Below are 22,107 nucleotides of genomic sequence, written 5' to 3' on the forward strand. Positions count from 1 at the left end.
TGGTCAGTCTCCTTATTGAGATCAGGAGCGAGGAGGGGCTGTCAGAGAGACTGTTTAGAAGACAATGTCCAAACTGAACCATGAAGAACAACTAGAATTTGCCCCACCCCTGCTCCAGCTCTGTAATCTTGGACACAGTACTTAATTTCACTTTGCCTCCAGTTTGTCCTCTGTGAGATGGTTATCATAAAACCTAACTTACAGATAAATCAGGAGTAGGAAATAATGAATATGATGGTTTATCCCAATATCTTCCATCTTCAAGTCTTCATCATTTGTAGTAGTATCATCACTTTTATTCCCAAACTCCGTGGTTCTACCCAATTTCATGCAAATTTGGGACCGGACAAAAAGCGTTTCTTTGAACTTGCTTGTTTTTAGCTGCCATTGAGTCAGCACCCCGACAAAGTAACGAAATGCCACCCAGTCCTGTGCCATCCCTATGATTAGTTGTGGATTGGACCCTGGTGATCTATAGGGTTGATTTTTAGAAGTAGGTCACCAGTCCTTTCTTCCTAGTCTTAGTCTGGAAGCTCCACTGAAACCTGTTCAGCATCATAGGAACATGCAGGCCTCCACCAACAGAGGGGTGGTGGCTGCACGTAAGGTGCTTTGACGGGGACTCAAACCTGGGTCGCCCACGTGGAGCGCAAGAATTCTACCACTGAACCCCCACTGCCTCACTTGAACTTGCGGTTTGTTTATTTTGTGCTGCCGACTGGATTCCAACTCATAGTGACCTTGTAAGACTGGGCAGAACCGCCCCACAGGCGGGAGCAGATCGCTAGGTCTTTTCCCCAGAGAAGTGGCTCGTGAGTTTCAACCCCTGACCTATCGATTAGCAGCCAAGTGCTTAGCCACCAGGCCACCTGGGCTCCTTGCTAGTGCTGCTAAAAGTCTAAAAGAAGGAAGATCTCTTGGTCATGGGCATTCTGACCCAGGAGATACCTCAAGACTTTGCTGGGAATGGGGCTCCTGTATGTCAGCAGAGCCCTGGTAATCTTAGCCATGTTCCTCTTTGTTAAAAATGTCATCTACCCCTCCTCAGTCTACCTCCTCCAAAATACTACCTGCTCTCTTTGCTGTGGAACTATTAGTCTGGCACATGACCTGCCTCAGAGGTTTGCTGTGTGGATAAAAAATGATCCTAAGCTTGAAAATGCTTTGTAACCCCCCAAAACACAAACTTTCCTTATTTCTATCTGTCTGGGTGTAATGTCCTCCTGCGACTAGCCTTTCTCTGCTTCTGTCTTTCTGCCTCTCTCTCTCTGTATCTCTCTGTCTCTCACACACACACAGCTTAGCAGAAACACAAGACATGCTGCAGATGAGAGCTCGCGCTGGAGCCATTATGGAGGAAGAATTGTTTCCTTCTGAGTAATTGACACAGGATAACGGCACATATCGGCGTAGCCAAGTGGATGAACAGTGTGCTTCAGCTCCTGGCACCACAGCTTACCTTAATAGGAGGAAACATTTATAGGTAATAAGAGCCATACAGGAGCAAGGAGACTCATGCTCAATAAAGAGTTTCTGTATTTCTTCCATGAGGGCACAGATCATACTAAGAGGTTTCAGGCTTTAGAAGGCAGAAGGGCCAGGAACTTCCTAGGATAAGGTTATCTGGGGTGGGACTCCTTGAATGGGGTCGCCTGAGTCCTTTGGAGGACTCACAAGGAGATGTCCCTGTGTGTGGTCAGCCATCTCAGGCTCGCTAAGCAGTGTGCTTGCGAGCTACTCAGCCTTCTCAAACATGAAGGTTCTGTATCTTCCCCCTACTTTCCTTTCTCCCAGGAGAGACATAGCAGAGAATTAGACTCTCAGGCCACCCTTCCATATAGTAAAGGATGATGAGGCAGACAGAAGGGATGCTAAGCTTGCTCTGCTATTTTGGAAACAGCGAAACAAAACATAAAAACCATAGCATAGCATCTTCAATGATGTATTTCTTATATTCTAAAATGCGGATAGATGAAATATATGTCAAGATTTGGGTTAAAAGGATCAGTGGTAGAGAACTTCAGACCCTTCAGGAAAAGGAAATGCTCAGCAGCTTCATTCAGGTGGTGTGCTGAAAATGTGTTTGATTTGAACCTCCGCTCTCCGGCCCCTGCTGTTCTACAATCTAGGACATGAATGCATTAACACTTGGACTTGGGCTTGAATTGCAAATTTGATTTTTGTGTTCATATTAAAAAAGCTACGCCAGATGCTTGGAAAACATTAAGCTTTTGTCACTCAGCGGGTGGAAACGTCACCACTCCACCTATGTGCACGTTGAAGATCTAGGAGCACTCTACCTCAGTTGCAGCGGTGACTGTATCACTAATCTTTAAAAATAATAATAGTTAAGGCTTAGCAAGAGCTTACTGGATATAGGCCTGAAACTAAATGTTTTCTGTATTATTTTACTTAAACCTATCCTCACAGTAACTCTTTGAGCTAGGTATTATTAACCCATTTTACAGATAAAGAAGCCAAGCCTTAGGAGAGGTCAGATAAGTAGCCAGGATTCATTCATTCGACAAGTAATAGTGCGTGTCTGCTGTGGCCACTGGGGACCTTGTCTTCATGTCACTTTCTAATGGCGGCTGTCTTGGCGCAGTGGTTAAGAGCTTGGCTGTAAACCAAAAGTTCAGCTCCACCAGCTGCTCCTTGAAAACCCTAAGGGGCAGTTCTACTCAGTTCTGTAGGGTCGCTAAGAGTCAGAATCGACTTGAAAGCAATGGCTTTGGTTTTTTTTTATACCAGAAATACCACAAGTGGGTGGCTTTAAAGAACAAAAATGTATTTTTGCACAGTTGAGGAAGCTAGAGGTCCAAATTCAGAGTGTGGCTCTGGGGAAAGTTCTTTTTTGACTTTTTCAGCTTCTATCATTCCTCAATTCCTTGGAGATCCTTACATGGGTTTATATCTTCCCCAGTTTGTACTCCCCTATCTCTGTGCCTAATCTGCTTTTTTTATATCTCAAAAGTGACATACCTTACGCTGATATGGACTCATTAGCATAATAAAGAAAACCCTATTCCAGAATGGGATTACATCCACAGGTATAGAGGTTAGGATTCCAATACAGATTCTGGGGGGACATAATTCAATCCATAACACCAAGTAACAGAGCTAACATTATATATTTATATGTAGTAACTCTGATATCAGATGGATCTTGGCTGAAAACAAAGGATTTCAGAAAGATGGTTACTTATGTTTTATTGACTATGCAAAGGAATTCACCTGTGTGGATCATAACAAACTGTGGGTAATATTACAAAGAATGGGAATTCCAGAACACTTAATTGTGCTCATAAGAAACCTGTACATAGACCAAGAGGCAGTTGTTCAAACAGAACAAGAGGATCCTGCTTTTAAATCAGGAAAGGTGCATCAGGGGTGTATCCTTTCACCACACCTATTCCATCTGTATGCTGAGCGGATGCTCAGAAGCTGGACTAGAGGAGGAAGAACAAGGCATCAGGATTGAATCATTAACAACCTGTGGTAAGCAGATGACATAGATTTGCTTGCTGAAAGGGAAGAGAATTCGATGAAGATCAAAGACTACAGCCTTCAGTATAGTTTACATGTCAACATTAAAAAAAAAAAAAATCCTCACAACTAGACCAGTAGGCAACATTTTGATAAAGAGAAAAAATATTGAAATTGTCAAGGATTTCATTTCACTTGGATCCACAGTCAACACCCATGGAAGCAGTAGTCAAGAAATCAAACAACGTATTGCATTGAGCAAATTTGCTGCAAAACCTCTTGAAAGTGTTAAAAAGAAAAGATGTCGCCTCAAGAACTAACGTATGCCTGACCCAAGCCATGGTATTTTGAATTGTCTCATATGCATGTAAAAACTGGACAATGAGTAAGGAAGACCAGAGAAGAATTGATGCCTTTGAATAATGGTGTTGGCGAACAATATTGAATATACCATGAACTGCCAGAAGAACAAACAAATCTGTCTTGGAAGAAGTACAGCAGAATGCTCCTTAGAAGGGAGGATGATGAGACCTCCTCTCACGTACTTTGGACATGTTACCAGGAGGGACCAGTCCCTGGAGAAGGACATCACGCTTGATAGAGGGTCAGTGAAAAAGAGAAAGACCCTCAATGAGATGGATTGACATAGTGGCTACAATAATGGGCTCAAACATAGCGATAACTATGAGGATGGCACAGGACCAGTGTTTTCTTCTGTTGTACATGGGGTCACTGTGCGTCAGAACCAACTTGACAGGACCTAATAACAACAAAATAACTCTTAAGTAGGGGATATTGGGTTTGAATCCAGGCCTTCTAACTCCAGGCCCTATGCTCCTATTTTCTGTATTACTGTACTGTACTGTCTTCACAGCCCTGGTGGCATAGTGGTTAAGACCTCAGCTGCTAACCAAGAGGTTGGCGGTTCAAATCCACCGGCTGCTCCTTGGAGACCCAAATGGACAATTCTAGTCTGTCCTATAGGGTTGCTATGAGTCAGAATTGACTTGATGGCAACAGGTTATAGTCTCTTTAGCAATTCAAGAGCCTCTAGCTAGTGACTCCAATATCCGGTTTGCTGTTGTGATTAAAAATAGAAGATTTAGGAGCAGGGGTTAGATTGGATTTTTACTCAAGGATCCTTTCTACTCTGTTTTACTTTTAAAATGAAATTCTCTACATATGAGAAAGCACCTAGCAATAAAGTGGCACTTCTTGAAATTCACGACCTCACCCTCAAATTGGTTTCATTATACATGGGCTTCTCTAGAGGCTTGGCAGTTCTATTCATGAGTGCTGAGGGGTCAGAGAGAACTCTGCTCATCTTTTCCCTTGGTTCTGTAATATGCAGCACCTTTGCTAAGGAGCCCTGGTGGTGCAGTGATTAAGATATCTGCTGCTAACCAAAAGGTCAGCAGTTTGTATCCACCAGCCGCTCTTTGGAAACCCTGTGGGGCAGTTCTACTCTGTCCTGTAGGGTCACTATGAGTCAAAGTTGACTTGATGGCAACAGTTTTTTTTTTTTTTTTTTTTTTCTTTTGAGGATAGAAGAGCGCCCAGGTGGAAGGACTGTAGGGCCAGGGCTGTGTTCTGCCTTCACCCCTCCTTGCATCATTCTGCCTTCTGCCTTCAACTATGTAAAGTTACTGAAATCCTTTCTAATCCAACCTAATCTTCTTTGTCATTCAGTACCATTTTCCCCACCACCTACTCTATGCCAAGCTCTTCCACCGAGGCCCTGTGCACTGGCCTTTTTTGGTAGAGAGGAAGGAGACAGATAGATGAATTGAGTTTGTGTTTAATAGATCCATGGATTAGCAAGGCCTTTCTTAACTGGACTTCTTAAATGAGTCTCATATAGTCGACATAACACTCTCCAGAGAATGAGACCCCATCATTCCCATTACTGAGAACATAGAATGTCAAAGTCAGGAATTCCTATGGTCAATGAGGCTGCCTCCTGCTCTGATTTAAACTCATCTCTTTCAGCCCTTATGAATTAAACAATAAATTCATTCATTCAATTTGCAGTTATTTATTGACTGCTGCTATGAACCAGGACACTGGGTGCGGCCCTGCAGAAACACGGTATGCAAGTCAGCCATGGTCTCTACCTTCTTGGAGCTTGCTAAACAGACACTTAAGCAATTGCCCCAAAAGTGTGATGAAAGCTATGATGGGGAAGTATGGGTTGCTTGGAAATACATATTCTGGGATATCCAACCCAGTACAGGTGGGTCAAGAGAGGGATCATGCAGAGGGCGGAAGACATGTAAGAGAAGACTTCCTAGAGGAAGTGAAATCTAAGCTCTGACCTGAAAGGTGAGTAGCTGTTAACCAGGGGAAGAAGAGAGGGAAGGGGAAAGAGTATGTTCCAAGAAAAGAAAACAACATGTTCAAAACCCTGGCGGCAGGAAGAATATTGACACATTTAAGGAACTGAGTTTCAGGAGAATTCATAGAACATGAATGGGGGGTGGGAAGGTGTTGCTGAGTACAGGCATAAGGAGGAGGCTAGGAAGATAAGCAGGAGCCAGGTAAAGAAGGCTGATTTTTAATCTAAAGAGAGTGGAAATCATTGCAGGGTTATAAACAGGAACCAAACCAAACCCATTGCCGTCGAATCGATTCATAGCAACCCTATAGGACAGAGTAGAATTGCCCCATAGGGTTTCCGAGGAGCGGCTGGTGGATTCGAACTGCTGACCTTTTGGTTAGCAGCAGAGCTCTTAACCACTTTGCCACCAGGGCTCCTATAACCAGGAAGGGCAGTATATTTTTATAAAGAGGTAACAGTGTAGAGAATAGTTGATAGATAGCAAAATAATGGATAAAAGAAAAGATGAAAAAGTGACTGGATGGATGAATGGAGGTAAGGCAAAAAGACCAGTTAGGAGACTGTTTCAATAATTTAGCAAAAGATAATAGTATCCTGGCCTAGGATAGTGGCAGTGCAGATAGAGATGGTGGGTGTATTTAAGTGATATTTTAGAGGTACAATCCATAGTACTTGGGGATTGGTGATGTGGAATTTTTCAAGAAAAGTGCTCAGGTTTCTGGCTTGGATAACTGGGTAAATATTGAAATGGGGAATATTGGTGACAATCATGTTTGAGTAGCAAAAGATAGTAAGTTCGGTGTTGGGACAGGAAGTGCTCTAGATGTCTGTGAAATATTCAAGAGGAGAACCCTGGAGTTAGTAAGGTCAGTAGAGAAGATTGAGCTTGATACATTGGGGTCTTCAGCCTAGAGAAGATATTTGAAGCTCTTGTGATGGATGAAATTGTCTAGGCTAGCATGTAGAGTGAGAAGAAACAAAAAATCTGAATAAACATGGAGGAATCCTGTCATGTAGGAGAAAGAAAAAGGAATGCATAAGACACTGAAAAAGGGACAAGGGAGGAAATCCAGGACAGTGTGATACCATGGAAGCCAGTAGAAGAGTGCTTTTAGAAGAAAGTGTGGCAGAAAGAAACGATCTTTGATCATTATGAGGGGTGGGTAGGGAGGGAAAAACACTAACTAGACAATAGATAAGTGATAAGTTTGGCGAAGGGTAAGACAGTACACAATACTGGGGAAGCCAGCACAATTTGACCAAGGCAAAGTCGTAGAAGCTTCATAGACACATCCAAACTCCCTGAGGGACTGGATTGCTGGGCTGAGGTCTGTGGGGACCATGGTTGCCGGAAACATCTAGCTCAATTGGCATAACATAGTTTATGAAGGATATGTTCTACATCCTACTTTGGTGAGTAGTGTCTGGGGCCTTAAAAGCTTGTGAGTGGCCATCTAAGATACTCCACTGGTTTCACCCCATTGGGAGCAAGGGAGAATGAAGAAGACCAAAGACACAGGGGAAAGATTAGTCCAAAGGACTAATCGACCATAACTACCACAGCCTCCACCAGACTGAGTCCAGCATAACTAGGTGGTGCCCGGCTACTATGACCAACTGCTCTGACACGGATCACAATAGAGGGTCCCAGACAGAGCTGGAGAAAAATGTAGAACAAAATTCAAAGTCACAAAAAAAAGACCAGATTTACTGATCTGACAGAGACTAGAGAAACCCGAGAGCATGGCCCCTGGACACCATTTTAACTCAGTATTGAAGTCACTCCTGATGTTCACCCTTCATCCAAAGATTAGACAGGCCCATAAAACAAAACGAGGCTAAAGGGGTGCACCAGCCCAGGGGCAAGGATGAGGAGGCAGAAGGGGACAGGAAAGCTGAATGATGTAAATGGGAAACCCAAGGTCGAGAAGGGGCAAGTGTTGATACGTCATGGGTTGAAAACCAATGTCACAAAACAATATATGTATTAGTTGTTTAATGAGAAACTAATTTGTTCTGTAAACCTTTGTCTAAAGCATAGTAATTTTTTTTTTTTTTTGTGCTGTATCAAAAGATGTTGAGAGGTCAAGTAAGCGAAACAGTTTTGCTAAAACAACTGAAACCAGGTTTTGGGTGACAGTAAACATTACTGTAATCTTCGTTCCTATGCTATTCAGTGAAAAAAAAAAAAGTAAATGTGTTAAGTTCCACATTTTTTAAATTCCCTATTTTTAAAATTATGTTCTTTAAAATATTATTTATTTAATTCCTTGGCATTCTCAATTGAGATGTGAAAACAGTTTAAGACAGGTATTAACATCTCTCTTGAATGTGATACCTTTGGGTCTAAGTCTCATGTCTAGCATTCATTTGGAAAAAAATAACAGATGATTCTCCTTTATGAGAGGAATACTGCCTTTAACTGTCTTTTTTCTTTTATTCCCCATCCTCCAATTTTTGGTTTGTTTTCTGTCTCTTAGCCCTGTGAGATCTGACTTTAGCTAAAACCTTTCCCATAGAATCTGGATTGAAGTCTTGGCTGATTTTGAAATTAGAAATGTAATTTCTTTCCTATGTGTTCTAATGCATCTAGAAAGCTAGTCCATAACAATGTACATTAGGTTGCTTAAAGAGTAAAATACGACTTAAAGATTTAGTTATCTTCTTTCCTTTTTCTTTTGCAGCTACAAGAGACCGTAAAAAGGAAGTTGGAAGGAGCCCGATCACCACTTAATGGAGACCAGCAGAATGGTGCTTGTGATGGGAGTTTTTCTCCAACTAGTAAGCGAATCCGAAAGGACATTCCTGCTGGGATGGAAGCCATCAACAGTTTGCCCAACAACATGCCACTGCCTTCAGCTTCTCCTCTCCACCAACTTGACCTGAAGCCTTCTTTGCCCTTGCAGAATAGTGGAACTCATCCTCCTGGGCTTCTAGAAGATCTGGGTAAGAATGGCAGGCTCCCAGAGATTAAACTTCCTGTAAATGGTTGCAGTGACTTGGAAGATAGCTTCACCATCTTGCAGAGCAAGGACCTCAAACAAGAGTCTCTAGAAGACCCTACTGGCATAGACACATCAGAAACATCACTTTCAAATCAGAACAAGCTGTTCTCAGACATTAACCTGAATGATCAGGAGTGGCAAGAATTAATAGATGAATTGGCCAACACAGTTCCTGAAGATGACATACAGGACCTGTTCAACGAAGACTTTGAAGAGAAGAAGGAGCCGGAATTCTCCCGGCCAGCAACTGAGACCCCCCTCTCCCAGGAGAGTGTGAGTGTGAAGAGTGACCCGTCTCACTCTCCTTTTGCACATGTCTCCATGGGATCTCCCCAAACCAGGCCTTCTTCTTCTGGTCCTCCCTTTTCTACTGTTGCCACAGCCAGTAGTTTACCTTCTGTTGCCAGCACTCCCGCAGCTCCAAACCCCACCAGCTCACCAGCAAATTGTGCTGTCCAGTCCCCTCAAACTCCAAACCAAGCCCACACTCCAGGCCAAGCTCCACCACGGCCTGGAAATGGTTATCTCCTTAACCCAGCGGCAGTGACGGTGGCGGGCGCAGGGTCAGGCCCTGTGGCTGTGCCCAGCTCTGACATGTCGCCAGCCGAGCAGCTCAAGCAGATGGCTGCACAGCAACAGCAAAGGGCCAAACTCCTGCAACAGAAGCAGCCGCAGCAACAGCAGCCGCAGCAACACTCAAATCAGACTTCAAGCTGGTCTCCCTTAGGGCCTCCATCCAGTCCCTATGGAGCAGCCTTTACTGCAGAAAAGCCAAATAGCCCAATGATGTACCCCCAAGCCTTTAACAACCAAAACCCCATTGTGCCTCCAATGGCAAACAACCTGCAGAAGACAACAATGAATAACTACCTCCCTCAGAATCACATGAATATGATCAATCAGCAGCCAAATAGCTTGGGTACAAACTCTTTAAACAAACAGCACAATATCCTTACTTATGGCAACACTAAACCTCTGACACATTTTAATGCAGACTTGAGTCAGAGAATGACACCTCCAATGGCCAACCCCAACAAAAACCCCTTGATGCCGTATCTCCAGCAGCAGCAGCAGCCGCTGCCTCCACCACACCTGCAGGCTCCCAGGGCACACCTGAGTGAGGACCAGAAACGCATGCTTCTCATGAAGCAGAAAGGAGTGATGAATCAGCCCATGCCTTACGCTGCGCTGCCATCCCACGGTCAGGTAAGTGCAAAAGTGAGACACGCTCTGTGCAGTTCCTGTGGTGCGTTTCAGACCGCCAACGTGTGATGCTCACCAAGCTTCAGCTGTACGTTACCCTTCGCCATTGAGTCGGTTCTGCCTCGTAGCAACCCTATAGAACAGAGTAGTACTTCCTTCTAGGTTTTCCAAGGCCATCATCTTTATGGGAGCAGACTACCACATCTTTCTCCCGTCAAGTGGCTGGTGGGTGCAAACCACCAATCTTTGGGTTCGCATCCAAGAGCTTTAACCACTGTACCACCAGGGCATCTGCTTCAGCTGTAGCGGGGTTTAGTTACCTGCAGAAGTCCACCTTGTACGTCGTCATGCCGTTCCCTGTTTGATTTCTTCCTTTCTTTTAGAGATGGAAACGGGTGGCACTTACAGTAAACTCCTCTGTATTTGAACGCCTAGGAATCAAATTTCCTTGATTCCCGGCAAGAGTTGAGAAACCAAAAGTTACATGAAATTATCACTCTGAGGGAGGCAGCCTGCAAGAGGTCACATGGCACCCCCTCTGTAGCTGGGTACAATCCTAGACCCAGGGTGGTGGGAAGACAAGAGCATTTAGCGATATCTGCAGCCATTTTACCAGGGCCCTGAAAACCCTTCCACTATCTTACTGAATTATGAATAATTCGGAGTATCAGTACTGGATGTTCAAATGTGGGAGAGTTTTCTGTATTTTCAAACTTAAGTGGAGGATAGTTTTTTTTTTTTTTTTGTAGAGCAGTCCAATGTTTAACCGTGTGTTGCTGATCTAGAGCAGTTAAAAGCCGTTTGGACTTAGTGACTGGGGATGAACTAAAATCTCTCTCATTCAGTCAGCTTTGTTGCAGGAAAACTTGATGGTGATTATATCTTAGTGCTATATTAAATTAAACGCTGCTCTTTCCCACCGTCTTCCTTCATGACACCTTGCTTTAGGGGTGCAGGGCTGTCAGTGATGCGTGGCGTAAATGAGTGGCATCCGTTTGGGAGGGAATACTCACTGTCGAACATTCTGCTCACCTCACCCTGACCAGTAGCAAATAGGCAGTGCTCCTCTAAGTTAACACTTGATCTACCCTAGAGGAAAGGGAGAGTGGAGAAATGTTGACTGACCTTTCCCCTACGTGGATGAATTCACGAGGGATGGCTTTCCTGCCAAGTTCTAGCCTGTGTCTCATTCCTCTTGGGAAGCAGATGTTGGCATGCTCATTGGAGATTTTGCAGAAAAGTCTTTGCTTTAGAGACCATCATGTCCAAACAGGTTCTAACTAGCGCTTGGATGTGTGTCCACAGTTGGATGAATTAGAAGCACTGGGAAGTGATGTGGGCAGATCTTGCATCACTGGGTGGTTGTTTGCATTTTCTGTCTTCTGGTGTGTCTCATCGCCCCCCTTCACTTACACACACCCAGACCCAAGCTTGATGGAGGCTGCGTGGCCAGACGGAGTGCTGGCCTGCAGAGACAGGTCTGAGCTCTGTGGCTTGGTTCTTGTCCTTCACGGCCTTCCAACCCCCAAATCTCACTGTGGTTTCTTGTCTGCACATGCTGGCCAGCTCTAACGAAATTCTCTCTGGATAAATAAAAATATAACTTGGTTTATACGTCAACCGTAATCAGTAGCTGGTAGGGAAAAAAAAAAAATCATTGCAATGTGAACTTTATGTTTGATCATGATTTAATTAAAAAATATACCATTGGAAAATGCGACATCTTATACACTTCAATATTAAGATCAGAAGCAGGCAAAAATATAGGCAATACACTGGGCTGTTGGTTATAGGCCAAATGGTCAGCAGGTTTGTGAGACTGCAAGCTGTAGAATGGACTGTTGTTAATCTTAATACAAGTGGTGCTTCTACAGTCATCGTTTCATGCCAGCTACAGTAAAGGATTTCCTCAGAGCCAGACCGGAGATGATTCATTCCACCCCACAGGCTCTGCAGACAGTGGGTGCAATGGTGCACCCAGTCTTACTCCCCACCCTCACTAAATGGCTTTTGAATTTGCTAACTTGGGATGAAGTTCCTGTCTTTGCTGGAACATGAATTTGAAGGTATTTATTTCAGGTCCTTGTGCTTGCGTTGCCTAACTCTGAGTAACCAGAGCCTTTAGCTGGAAAGGTGTTTTGAAAGGGCTCAGTCAGGTGAAGAAGCAGAAGTGATGGTTTTCTGGCTTAACAGCCCATCTCACAAGGTGCTTTCAGGGTGGGCAGCATCTTCTTTGTGAGGTCTCCTTTGAATAAACAGTGCTTAATCCCATAAATAACCATCACCAAAAACACACTTTTAAATGAAATACTAACTCACCACTGTTTGAAAGAAGCTTCAAAATACATATATAAACATGGGAATATCTTTCTGCAAACATACCATTTATTTCATGCTTTTCTCTGATTGTGGAGCAGTGGCTACTTAGCTCTCACAGTAGCTAGTTACACTATATGCAGGTGCATTGCACAAATACTAGCACAAATTACAGGCGAGATATAAAATGTAATTATAGATAGGTGCAGTTCAGATTTGCGTGCTGCTGTCGCTGGTGAGAGTTCACTTTGTTCTTAGCTGGCCGCAACGTCCATGATGAACACTTAGTTTTAATGAATGACTTGAGCACCAAAGACAGTAGTAGAACACTGTTGTTGTTTTTGACTCAGTGACCCCGTGTGACAAAGCAGAACTGTCCCATAGGGTTTCCTAGGCCGTAATCTGGCCACAGATTGCCAGATCTTTCTCCTGCAGAGCCGCTGGGCTCAAACCACCAACCTTTTGGTTAGCAACCTAGAGCTTAACCCATTGAACCGCCAGGACTCCTTAGAAGAATACTGTTGTTGTTGCGTGATGTTGAGTCGATTCCAGCTCACAGCAACTGTAGGACAAAGTAGCCCCATAGGGTTTCCTAGGCTGTGATCTTTACAAGAGCAGATCGCCAGGTCTCTTCTCCCACGGAGCCACTGGGTGATTTCGAATAGCCAGCCTTTCCAGTTAGCAGTCGAGCACTTAAGCACCAGAGCACATTAACACTAGACACATTTATTTCAAGATAATTATTTTTTACAGATGTTTACTTATTTTTGGACATTTGTAGAAAATGCCTTTTCTGTCAGAAATGAATAGAAATGCACTCAATTCCTGGATATTTCAAAAAAGAGGGAGCCAAAAATAGAGAAAAACAAACAAAAATTTAAATGTTTTGTCTAGTAATTCTACTTCTCAGAATTTATTTATTATTCCTTATAGGTTATAATCATAAAAGGAAACACTGGTGGCGCGGTGGTGAAGTGCTACAGCTGCTAACCAAGACGTCGGCAGTTCAAGTCCGCCAGGCGCTCCTTGGAAACTCTATGGGGCAGTTCTACTCTGTCCTATAGGGTCGCTATGAGTCGGAATCGACTCGACGGCAGTGGGTTTTATAATCATAAAAATGAACATAGATTTATGTACAAAGACTATGCTCATGGTGTGCTTATGATAATGAAAAGTTGGAACCAAAGTCAGAATTTTGTAAAATAATATGCCTGAAAATCGTTACATAAAAGAATTATTAGTCACATGGAAATTCATGACACGAGTAAAATAAGCAGATCTTAAAAGAGTTTGTATGTTATAATACAATTTGTGCATTTTAATTCATGTCGAAAAATACTAAATAACCCAAATGTTAGTAATGGTATTTCTAGTTGGTAAAATTATGAACGATGATTGTTTTTCTCTGTATCCTTTACTGGATTTTCTAAATTTCCTATCATACATGTGGATGAATTTTATAATCAGGAAAAATATTTTTTTAAGGAAGGGAAACTGCCCACTTAAAAAAAGTTTCCACTTTGCTAATTCTTAAAAATAAATCCTTAATTGACCCAATTCGCTGGTTGGATTGAGGTTACGTTCTACTGAGTTATGTGTGTTAGTCATGAGTCCCTGCTGTAGGAGACAGTTCTGAAATCCTCTCCCCAAACTCTCTCTCGCTTCGTTTGGGTAGAATTGCTAGGCCATGGGGTCTTCATCCGCTGATTTTCAAAAGTAGATTGCCAGGCCTTTCTTCCAACACTCACTCTCTTTTCCTTTCTCCCTCTACATTCCCCTTACACTCTTCCCTTAATTCTTATAAAATTTCAGCTAAAATAGTAACAACAAAAATATCACTAAAATCTCCATCATTAGAAAAATTTTTTTCTTTACTTTTTAAGTTTGTGTTTCTCTGATGAAATAACCAAAACTTACTTTGGTCATGACCATCCGTTACCTTTTCTAATCTTGAACTGCTCCAGAGCAGAAAGTCTTGCTCTCATCCACACACACACATCACCCGCAAGCATGTACACATGTACACATACATTCTCTCACACACATCACCCGCAGGCATGTACACATGACACATACATTCTCACACAAACACACATCACATGTATGCATGTATACATGCACACATACATTCTCACACAAACACACATCACCCGCAGGCATGTACACATGTACACATACATTCTCTCACATCACTCGCAGGCATGTACATATGCACACATACATTCTCTCACATACACATCACCCACAGACATGTACACATGCACAGATACATTCTCACAACACATCACCTGCAGGCATGTACACATGCACACATACATTCTCACGCACATCACCCGCATGCATGTACACATACATTCTCTCACACATCACCCGCATGCGTGTACACATACATTCTCTCACACATCACCCGCATGCATGTACACATGTACACATACGTTCTCTCACACACATCACCCGCATGCATGTACACATGTACACATACATTCTCTCAAACACACACAGTTTCTGTCTCTCAGTTAATTTTTGCAGTGCCTGACACTGTGTCTTAAACATAAGGAGGTGTAACAACTCATTTGATGATGATTATAAAAGTTGAGATCAAAAATATGTTTACAATTGGTTATCAGCTCCAGTGGAGAGAAAGTTAGCACAAATAACACAGAGCTGCTTTTGAGATCAAATGGAAGAACTGGGAAGGCAAGTCTAAAAGGAACCCTTTGATGGGAGGTGGTTATCTTGAACCAGTGGAACAACAATGAGATTACTGGGGCTGCAAACTCAATCTCCCGTCTGACAAACAAAAAACAATGGAGCGACTGTGAAAGAAATAAACCAAAGGCAAATGACTTCTTGCTGGTCAAGAAAGGTCGCAGGGCTACCCAGAGCCCAAGGATAATTCCTATGTGGAATAGTGTAAAATGAATCATTTCAAAAATGTGGTGCTAATTTTTAGTAGTTGCAGTCATAAGACTAGATGAATCATAAGACTCTGCTACTTTATTCTTTGCATATTTGTTTTCTGCATGTGGCCTTGTGTATTGAGTGAGTATATATATGCTCATGTTATACACAACGTTTTCCTCTTTCAATTTTATTTTACCAAAGTTTCTTGGGTGCCCTTTCAGGTATATTGTTGTTGTTATAGTTAGGTACCATTGAGTTGGTTCAGGTATATTATTATAAGCTTTTTAGCCATAACATCTGAACAGAAAGAACAGGGCTCCAATACTCACAGACATCATGAAAATTTCTTTGAAGACACATTTTCCTTAACTTTAAAAACCTGGAGCCCCTAAAAATATATACTGTTTATTTTATCCAAAAAAAAAAATAATACATGTACCTAATTCAGTACTATAAGGTTTATGATGAGAAACAGCTTCACCCCCTTCCTTCTTTAATTTCTGCTTCCCAAAGGCAGCCACTGCAGTTCATTAAGTTGTTTTCTCTTATCCCCATAAACGCTCGTTCTCAGGTTTTCAATTATTTGATTCTATAGGTGAAGATTTAGCTTCCTTGCACCACCTCCTCACAGACAGACAAAATTCCTCCTTTCACCCCATCATCTCTTTTTCTCTTCCCCAAACTCTCAGCATCACTAGATATATCACAGATTATGATTTAAAGGTATTCCATCTTCAATGACTAATAAATATTCCTCACAGTTTAGCCATGTAGCATATTGATTATATTTCCTTCTTGTACAACTTTTTATTCTTCTTAGAATTAATAATTGTCTGAATTTTTTATTGTTGTCTTCGCACCTGCCTTCAATCCATCTTTAAACTCTCAATATAATCAAACACATCAAATAATCTATTTTTCTTACCTTTCCTTTCGTTTTCTCTCTATTTTTCCTTCCTTCCTTGCTTCCTTCCTTCCCTCCCTACTTCTTTCCTTCCTTCCTTCTTTCCCTCCCTCCTTCCTTCCTTCTTTCTGCCCTACTTCCTTCTTTCCTTCCCTCATTCTTTCTTTCCTTATCTCCCTCCTTCCCCCCTCTTTCCCCCCTTCCATCCTTCTCACATTCCCTCCTTCCCTCTCTCCCTTCCTTCCTTCCTTCCTTTCCTGAAGGCTCCTACCCTCCTACCCAATCCTACCCAATCTGTGTCTGTCCTACAGTTTTCTTGGCCTGCTACTTAACTGAAGTCAAGAGGCTGCCCTTCACTGTCATTCTTAGAATTTCCTTCATCTCCTTTCTGTGTTGCATTATCTGTTTTCTTGATCCTTCCTCTTCTATCTTGGTTTATTCCCTCAAGTTTATAGAGCACATCCTCATAGCTTCCCAACAAAGGGCACATGGGAGATTGTTTTTTGGAAACTGTTTTTGAGAATGTCTTTTCTTCATGTTGGATTGATAGTTTGGCCAGATGTAAAATTTAGGTTGCAGAACGTACTCAGTCAGATTTTAAAAACATTTCTTCACAGTTCTCTGGCTTTTATATTGTTGAGAACTCCCGTGCTATTTGGATCCTCCACCCTATATATGTGACCTGTTTTTTTTTCACTCTGAGAACTTTTCAGATCTTCTCTTTATCCTTGAAATTTCATGATAATATGCCTTAATGTGGCTCACTACCGTGTGCTTTTTTTTTTTTAATTGGAAACTTGTGTCCTTAACATCCCCAGGGTATGTTCTTGTATTATTTCTTTGACTATTTCCGCCTTCTCATTTCTCTTTTTTTATTTTCTGGAACTTCTGCTTTTCATGCATTGGGCCTCCTACATTGTTCTCTAGTTTTTATATCTTTTCTATTTCCCATGTTGTCTTTTTACTGTAAGTTCTGTGTTATTTCCTTAACTTAATCCTTGAAACCTAATATTGAATATTTCATTTTATTTACCACATATTTAATTTCCATAAACTCTTATTTTCTGACTTATCCTTTTCAATAAGGATATTAATTTTTGTTTTAAAATTGTTTTCTCGTGTTCCTTGCTTTGTCTCAGATTCTCCTAAGTGCTCTTTTTTCCATATGCTGATTTTGTATATGGAAACCCTGGTGGCATAGTGGTTAAGTGCTATCGCTGCTAACTAAAAGGTCAGCAGTTGAAATCCAGCAGGCGCTCCTTGGAAACTCTATGGGGCAGTTCTACTCTGTCCTATCGGGTCAAAATTGACTCGACGGCAACGGGTTTGGTTTTGGTTTGATACTTTGTTACTCTTCCATGTTAGAAGCTTTTCTCAAATATCTGTTTAGGAGTGAGGCACAGTAAAGCTGATGATTCATGATTAGATAGGGCTTGTCAAATGTGGGGCTTTCCTAGGGGGGTAACTGAGCTAGAACCCTGACAGTTCCCTTGTGTCAGTGTCTGTGGATTTTTTCCCTTGGGCCAGTCAGGAAAGTCTCCTTCAGTCTCATTACTGAGGGTTGTAAATCTGGATGGTGGCTCTCTGGAGCTGAGTGGGAGAGGGGAGCTGGTAGGTGGTAGTGACTAATTGTGAGATTCACTTAATCTCCCAGTTTTCATATGGGTCCTCAACCCACCCTCATCTAGGCCTGGGATTCAGGATTTCAGTCTTGTGGTTTAATCTCTCTCCAGAGAGTAAGGTACCTTCCTTTTCCTCGTCTGGAGAAGGGTGCCGGGTGACCTCTTAATTACATGGGGTTTCAACCAGTTTTCCTTTTTGCACCCCTACTTCCCAATCTGGCATTAAGGAGTCACCTGGTTCCTGAGACTGTACGCCATCCTTTGACTTGAAAACCCAAACCTTTTGCCGTTGAGTTGATTCTGCCCCATGGCAGCCGCGTGTGTTACAGAGCGGAACTGAGCCTCACAGGGCTGTCTTGCCTGGGATCTTCACAGACGTAAATCACCGGGTCTTCCTTTTGTGGCACTGCTAGGTGGACTCGAACTGCCAGCCTTTTCCCTTTGCTCTGGAATGTTTCCATCATTTCATTCCCTGATGGTCATTGTACTGGGGCCTTGGAGGAAACAGAGATAACTGTGGATGTTCAGTCTACCGGAGGCTCCCTCACTGGCTTTCTACACCTTTCTTTTTGAATATTGTGTATTGTCCAATAGTGGAATGTATATTTTACAGGAAATTTCACATCATTGTTTCTAATGTTTGGCCTCTAATAGAGCGACTTACATAAAACCTAACATAAAATTTATATATGTCAAATACATGTTTTCGAAAGGGCAGCAAGTCCATATAATCACCCTGCTATTTTAGAATAAGATCTTGGGATTCTAACCATTGAGTAGTTTTTAAAATCTTGAAAATACTGACTTACTTCAAGGACTATAAAAACAATTGAGGCTCCATGACCCTGACTAAGCCAATAGTATCTGGCAACTCAGCAGCAAGGTAAAATATTGACAGAACACTCATCACTGGCCGAGTCAAGGGCCACCCAGCTGAGGGAAAGCAGTGGTGGAATTGCTACAAAAATCCAGATAATAAATGAAATGCACCTGTTGATTGGTAGAATAAATCATCTCCATACACATCTGGCATATTTTGAAAATCCTGATTGATACTCTGTCAGAGTCTTAGAAATATGAGGCTAAGAGTAAACAGCAGAAAAGGAAAAGTTTTAGGAAAGGAATTAGTTTTATAATAGTCTTTCAGAAGAAATGTTTTAACTGGCTCCCTCTGAGAATACTCTTTAAAGGTTCAGTGGGACGAGAATATTCTTGTTCACTGAGAGAGCTTGGAACCCATCAAGCAGTGGTTCTGAAATGTTTATCTGCCTAAGAATCACCTGGGGAAATTGTTCAAGATGCAGATAATCAGATTCCACTGTCAAAATCTCCAAATCAGTAGGTCTGGGATGAGGCCTGGGAATGTGCATTTTAATAAGCAAACCCTGCTGGCACCACCACTTCTTTCTAAAAGATAACAACGGGACTGCTGTTAAAGCAGCCTGTGTTTGTTTCATTGCTCAATGTTTACCTGTACTTAAATAGGGTAGGTATTGTCTACAAAACTATAGATTTTGTCAGGTCTAAAACTTGTATCATTTTAAATAAGATGGAAAAATTAGCCTACTCTGTACTTAATGGATTTCTTTTTCCTTTTTTGGAGAGAGGGAATTTTTTCTAAGAGATCAAGTCTTGTGGATCCTGCGTATATTTAGTAAATCATAGAATCACTTCTGTTGATTTTCTTAATAGGACAAAGCAGTCTGCCTCTCTCACCCACCGTACCCCCTGCCCCATGGTAAAGGTGAAATTTCCCTTCACCTCTCTGAGAGGTGGTTGGCTACTCATTCCTCCATTTAAGTACCTACAAAGGGTGGCCATGTCATGTGCCAAGTTGCCATCCTCAAGATCTATGGGAAGAGAAAGTGCAGTGGGATGGAGAGAACAGAATTAAAGGAGGCACACGACTGCTGTGAGGCACATCAGTAGGACCACAACCTGGAGCTCCAGGTTCTGACACTCCATTATATCAAGGGTCGCATCCTGGCACCTTTCGCATGTGCTCACGCTCCTCAATAAGACATTTACTACTCTCGCAAGTGAAAAGAGTGAGACTTCAGTTTTTTACCAACAGGAGCCTGCAAGCCTAAGAGTCTCACACAAGTATGGAAAATGGTGAAACTTGATCAATCATACCTCCCCTCTGTATATTCGTTCCTAAGTTCCAAACATTGTGGACCAAGAAGCATCAGTCAAGAAATCAAATGATGCACTGCATTGGACAAATCTGTGGCAAAGGACCTCTTGAAAGTGTTAAAAGGCAAAGATGTCACCCTGAAGACTAAGGTGCACCTGACCCAAGTCATGGTGTTTTCATTTGCTTCATATGCATGCGAAAGCTGGGCAATGAATAAGGAAGACTGAAGAAGAATTGACGCCTTTGAATTATGGTGTTGGCGAAGAATATTGAATATATCATGGACTGCCAAAAGAATGAACAAATCTATTTTGAAAGCAGTACAGCCAGAATGCTCCGTAGAAGCAAGGATGGCAAGACTGCATCTTACATACTTTGGACATGTTGTCAGAAGGGACCAGTCTCTGGAGAAGGATATCACGCTTGGTAAAGTAGAGTGTCAGCAAAAAAGCGGAAGACCCTCAAGGAGATGGATTGACACAGTCGCTGCAACGATGGGTTCAAGCATAACGATTGTGACGATGACGCAGGACCGGGCAGTGTTTCATTCTGTTGTACACAGGGTCGCTGTGAGTCAGAACTGAACCAACTCGACAGCACCTGACAACAACAACAACAGTGCCCAGGAATGTACAGCCTAGTCGGGGAAGTAAGGAAGAACAAGTGTTAAGTCAATACAAGGCAGGAAGTGCTGTCTTACTAAATTCTACATTAAGGGTCATGGACAAGAGTGTCCAGGAGTAGACCAAGCGTGGCCTCCGGGGGGAGGTGAGCTTTGAGGTGAAACAAGAGTAAGTAGGAGTTAGATGGATGGAGAGTGGGTGGAAAGGCATTTTGGTGGAGCCAAAGAGTTGTTCCTTAAATGGAGAGTGTGGATTATAGCAGAATAGATGGAAGGGCTCATGTTGGGGAATACTGAGATGAAGTTTGTATGGGAAAACAGTTACAGGACTTTCTCATATTTAAGTGTGAGACAGTAAGAATCTGTTATTTGGATATGGCAACTAAAATTTAAGGAAAAACAGGTACAAGCAGCATTTAGAAAAAAGAAGCAACAGAACTTGGTGTTTGAATATATGACAAAATGGAATGGCAATGAATTAAATGTTTATGATGATTAAGTATTAGGGTGGGCAATACTTTCTGAAAGATGATGATATGATTATGTTATACAGAAATATAAATACCAAATCATTTGTGTTTAAAAGCAATTTGATACACTTGTTATTTATCTTGTTACTATTCTTCTGATTTATATTTCCCATTTGCTAAGGTACTTGTTCCACACTCAAGAAAAATGTGTGAAGCAAACTCATGGCAATTTTTTTAAAAATTGTGCTAAATTGGGCCACAAATAGCTCATCTCTTGTGCTCTGTAGTTAGGCTTTTTGTTTTTATAAGTGTTTATTTTTTGATAAATTCAGATTTTTATTATTTAGAGTAGTAACAGACTCTCATACGGTCCCTTTGCTTACTGTTTCTATTAGAGGCATTTACTTGGCCACATCTTATCTATTATTTGAAGAGAGCCCTCTCTGAAAACAGTCGTTTTGCAAGTAAATGAGGGCATCCAGGTTTAAAACATGTTATGTCATCATGCATTAACTATTTATACCAACTCTAGCTTTTCTATAGGTTACAAAACTCTTTAAAAAACTGCTATTTTCATATACGAAGATATCCTATTATATCTTGGTTCCTGAGCCAGTTTCTATAGAATTAATCTCCTTTATGAGGCTGAATGGTTTGCATCTGATCCAGTGTGTAAGGAATCAAAATGCATTTCATGTTGGTTACATTTCCAGTACGTTGTCATGATAAGTTAATGTGATACAAGAAATTGCACGTTTTACCTATACATTTGTATTTACTAAGCTGTAAATAGTGACCTCAAATAACATCCAAATTGATAACTCCCATTTATCAATATTATGATTTCCTGGAATAGGTTTTATAAAGATACTTGTAATTTCTAATTGCTTTTAGATCTGAGATGTTTGGGGATTTATTTGGGCTTCTTTTCTGCACCAAGCTCTAGCCGGTTTATACAAAGAACATTTTAATGCTTGTTAGGCCAGGAGCACTTTCAGTGCCTGGCTGGGCAGCCAGTGGTAAAAGGAGAAAGATTATTCCTAAGTGCAGAAAACGGGTCACCTCAGGTCCCTGCTAGGCTTTCCAGTGCCTTTGTGAGA

The 22,107-nt window shown here is 41.9% G+C and overlaps 1 protein-coding gene across 7 annotated transcripts in view; it reads left to right on the forward strand.

The window, feature by feature from the left end:
* MAML3 (mastermind like transcriptional coactivator 3) overlaps nucleotides 1–22,107 on the forward strand; it is a 518,845-nt gene that overhangs the window by 294,291 nt on the left and 202,447 nt on the right. For all 7 annotated transcript variants that reach the window (XM_003410443.4, XM_023548694.2, XM_023548695.2 and 4 more), the window contains one exon: nucleotides 8,509–10,035. In XM_003410443.4, the coding sequence (XP_003410491.1) occupies nucleotides 8,509–10,035 (1,527 nt within the window). The remainder of the gene's footprint in view (nucleotides 1–8,508; nucleotides 10,036–22,107) is intronic.

The sequence above is a fragment of the Loxodonta africana genome, chromosome 5 (assembly GCF_030014295.1).
Source record: "Loxodonta africana isolate mLoxAfr1 chromosome 5, mLoxAfr1.hap2, whole genome shotgun sequence".
Classification (NCBI taxonomy): domain Eukaryota; kingdom Metazoa; phylum Chordata; class Mammalia; order Proboscidea; family Elephantidae; genus Loxodonta; species Loxodonta africana.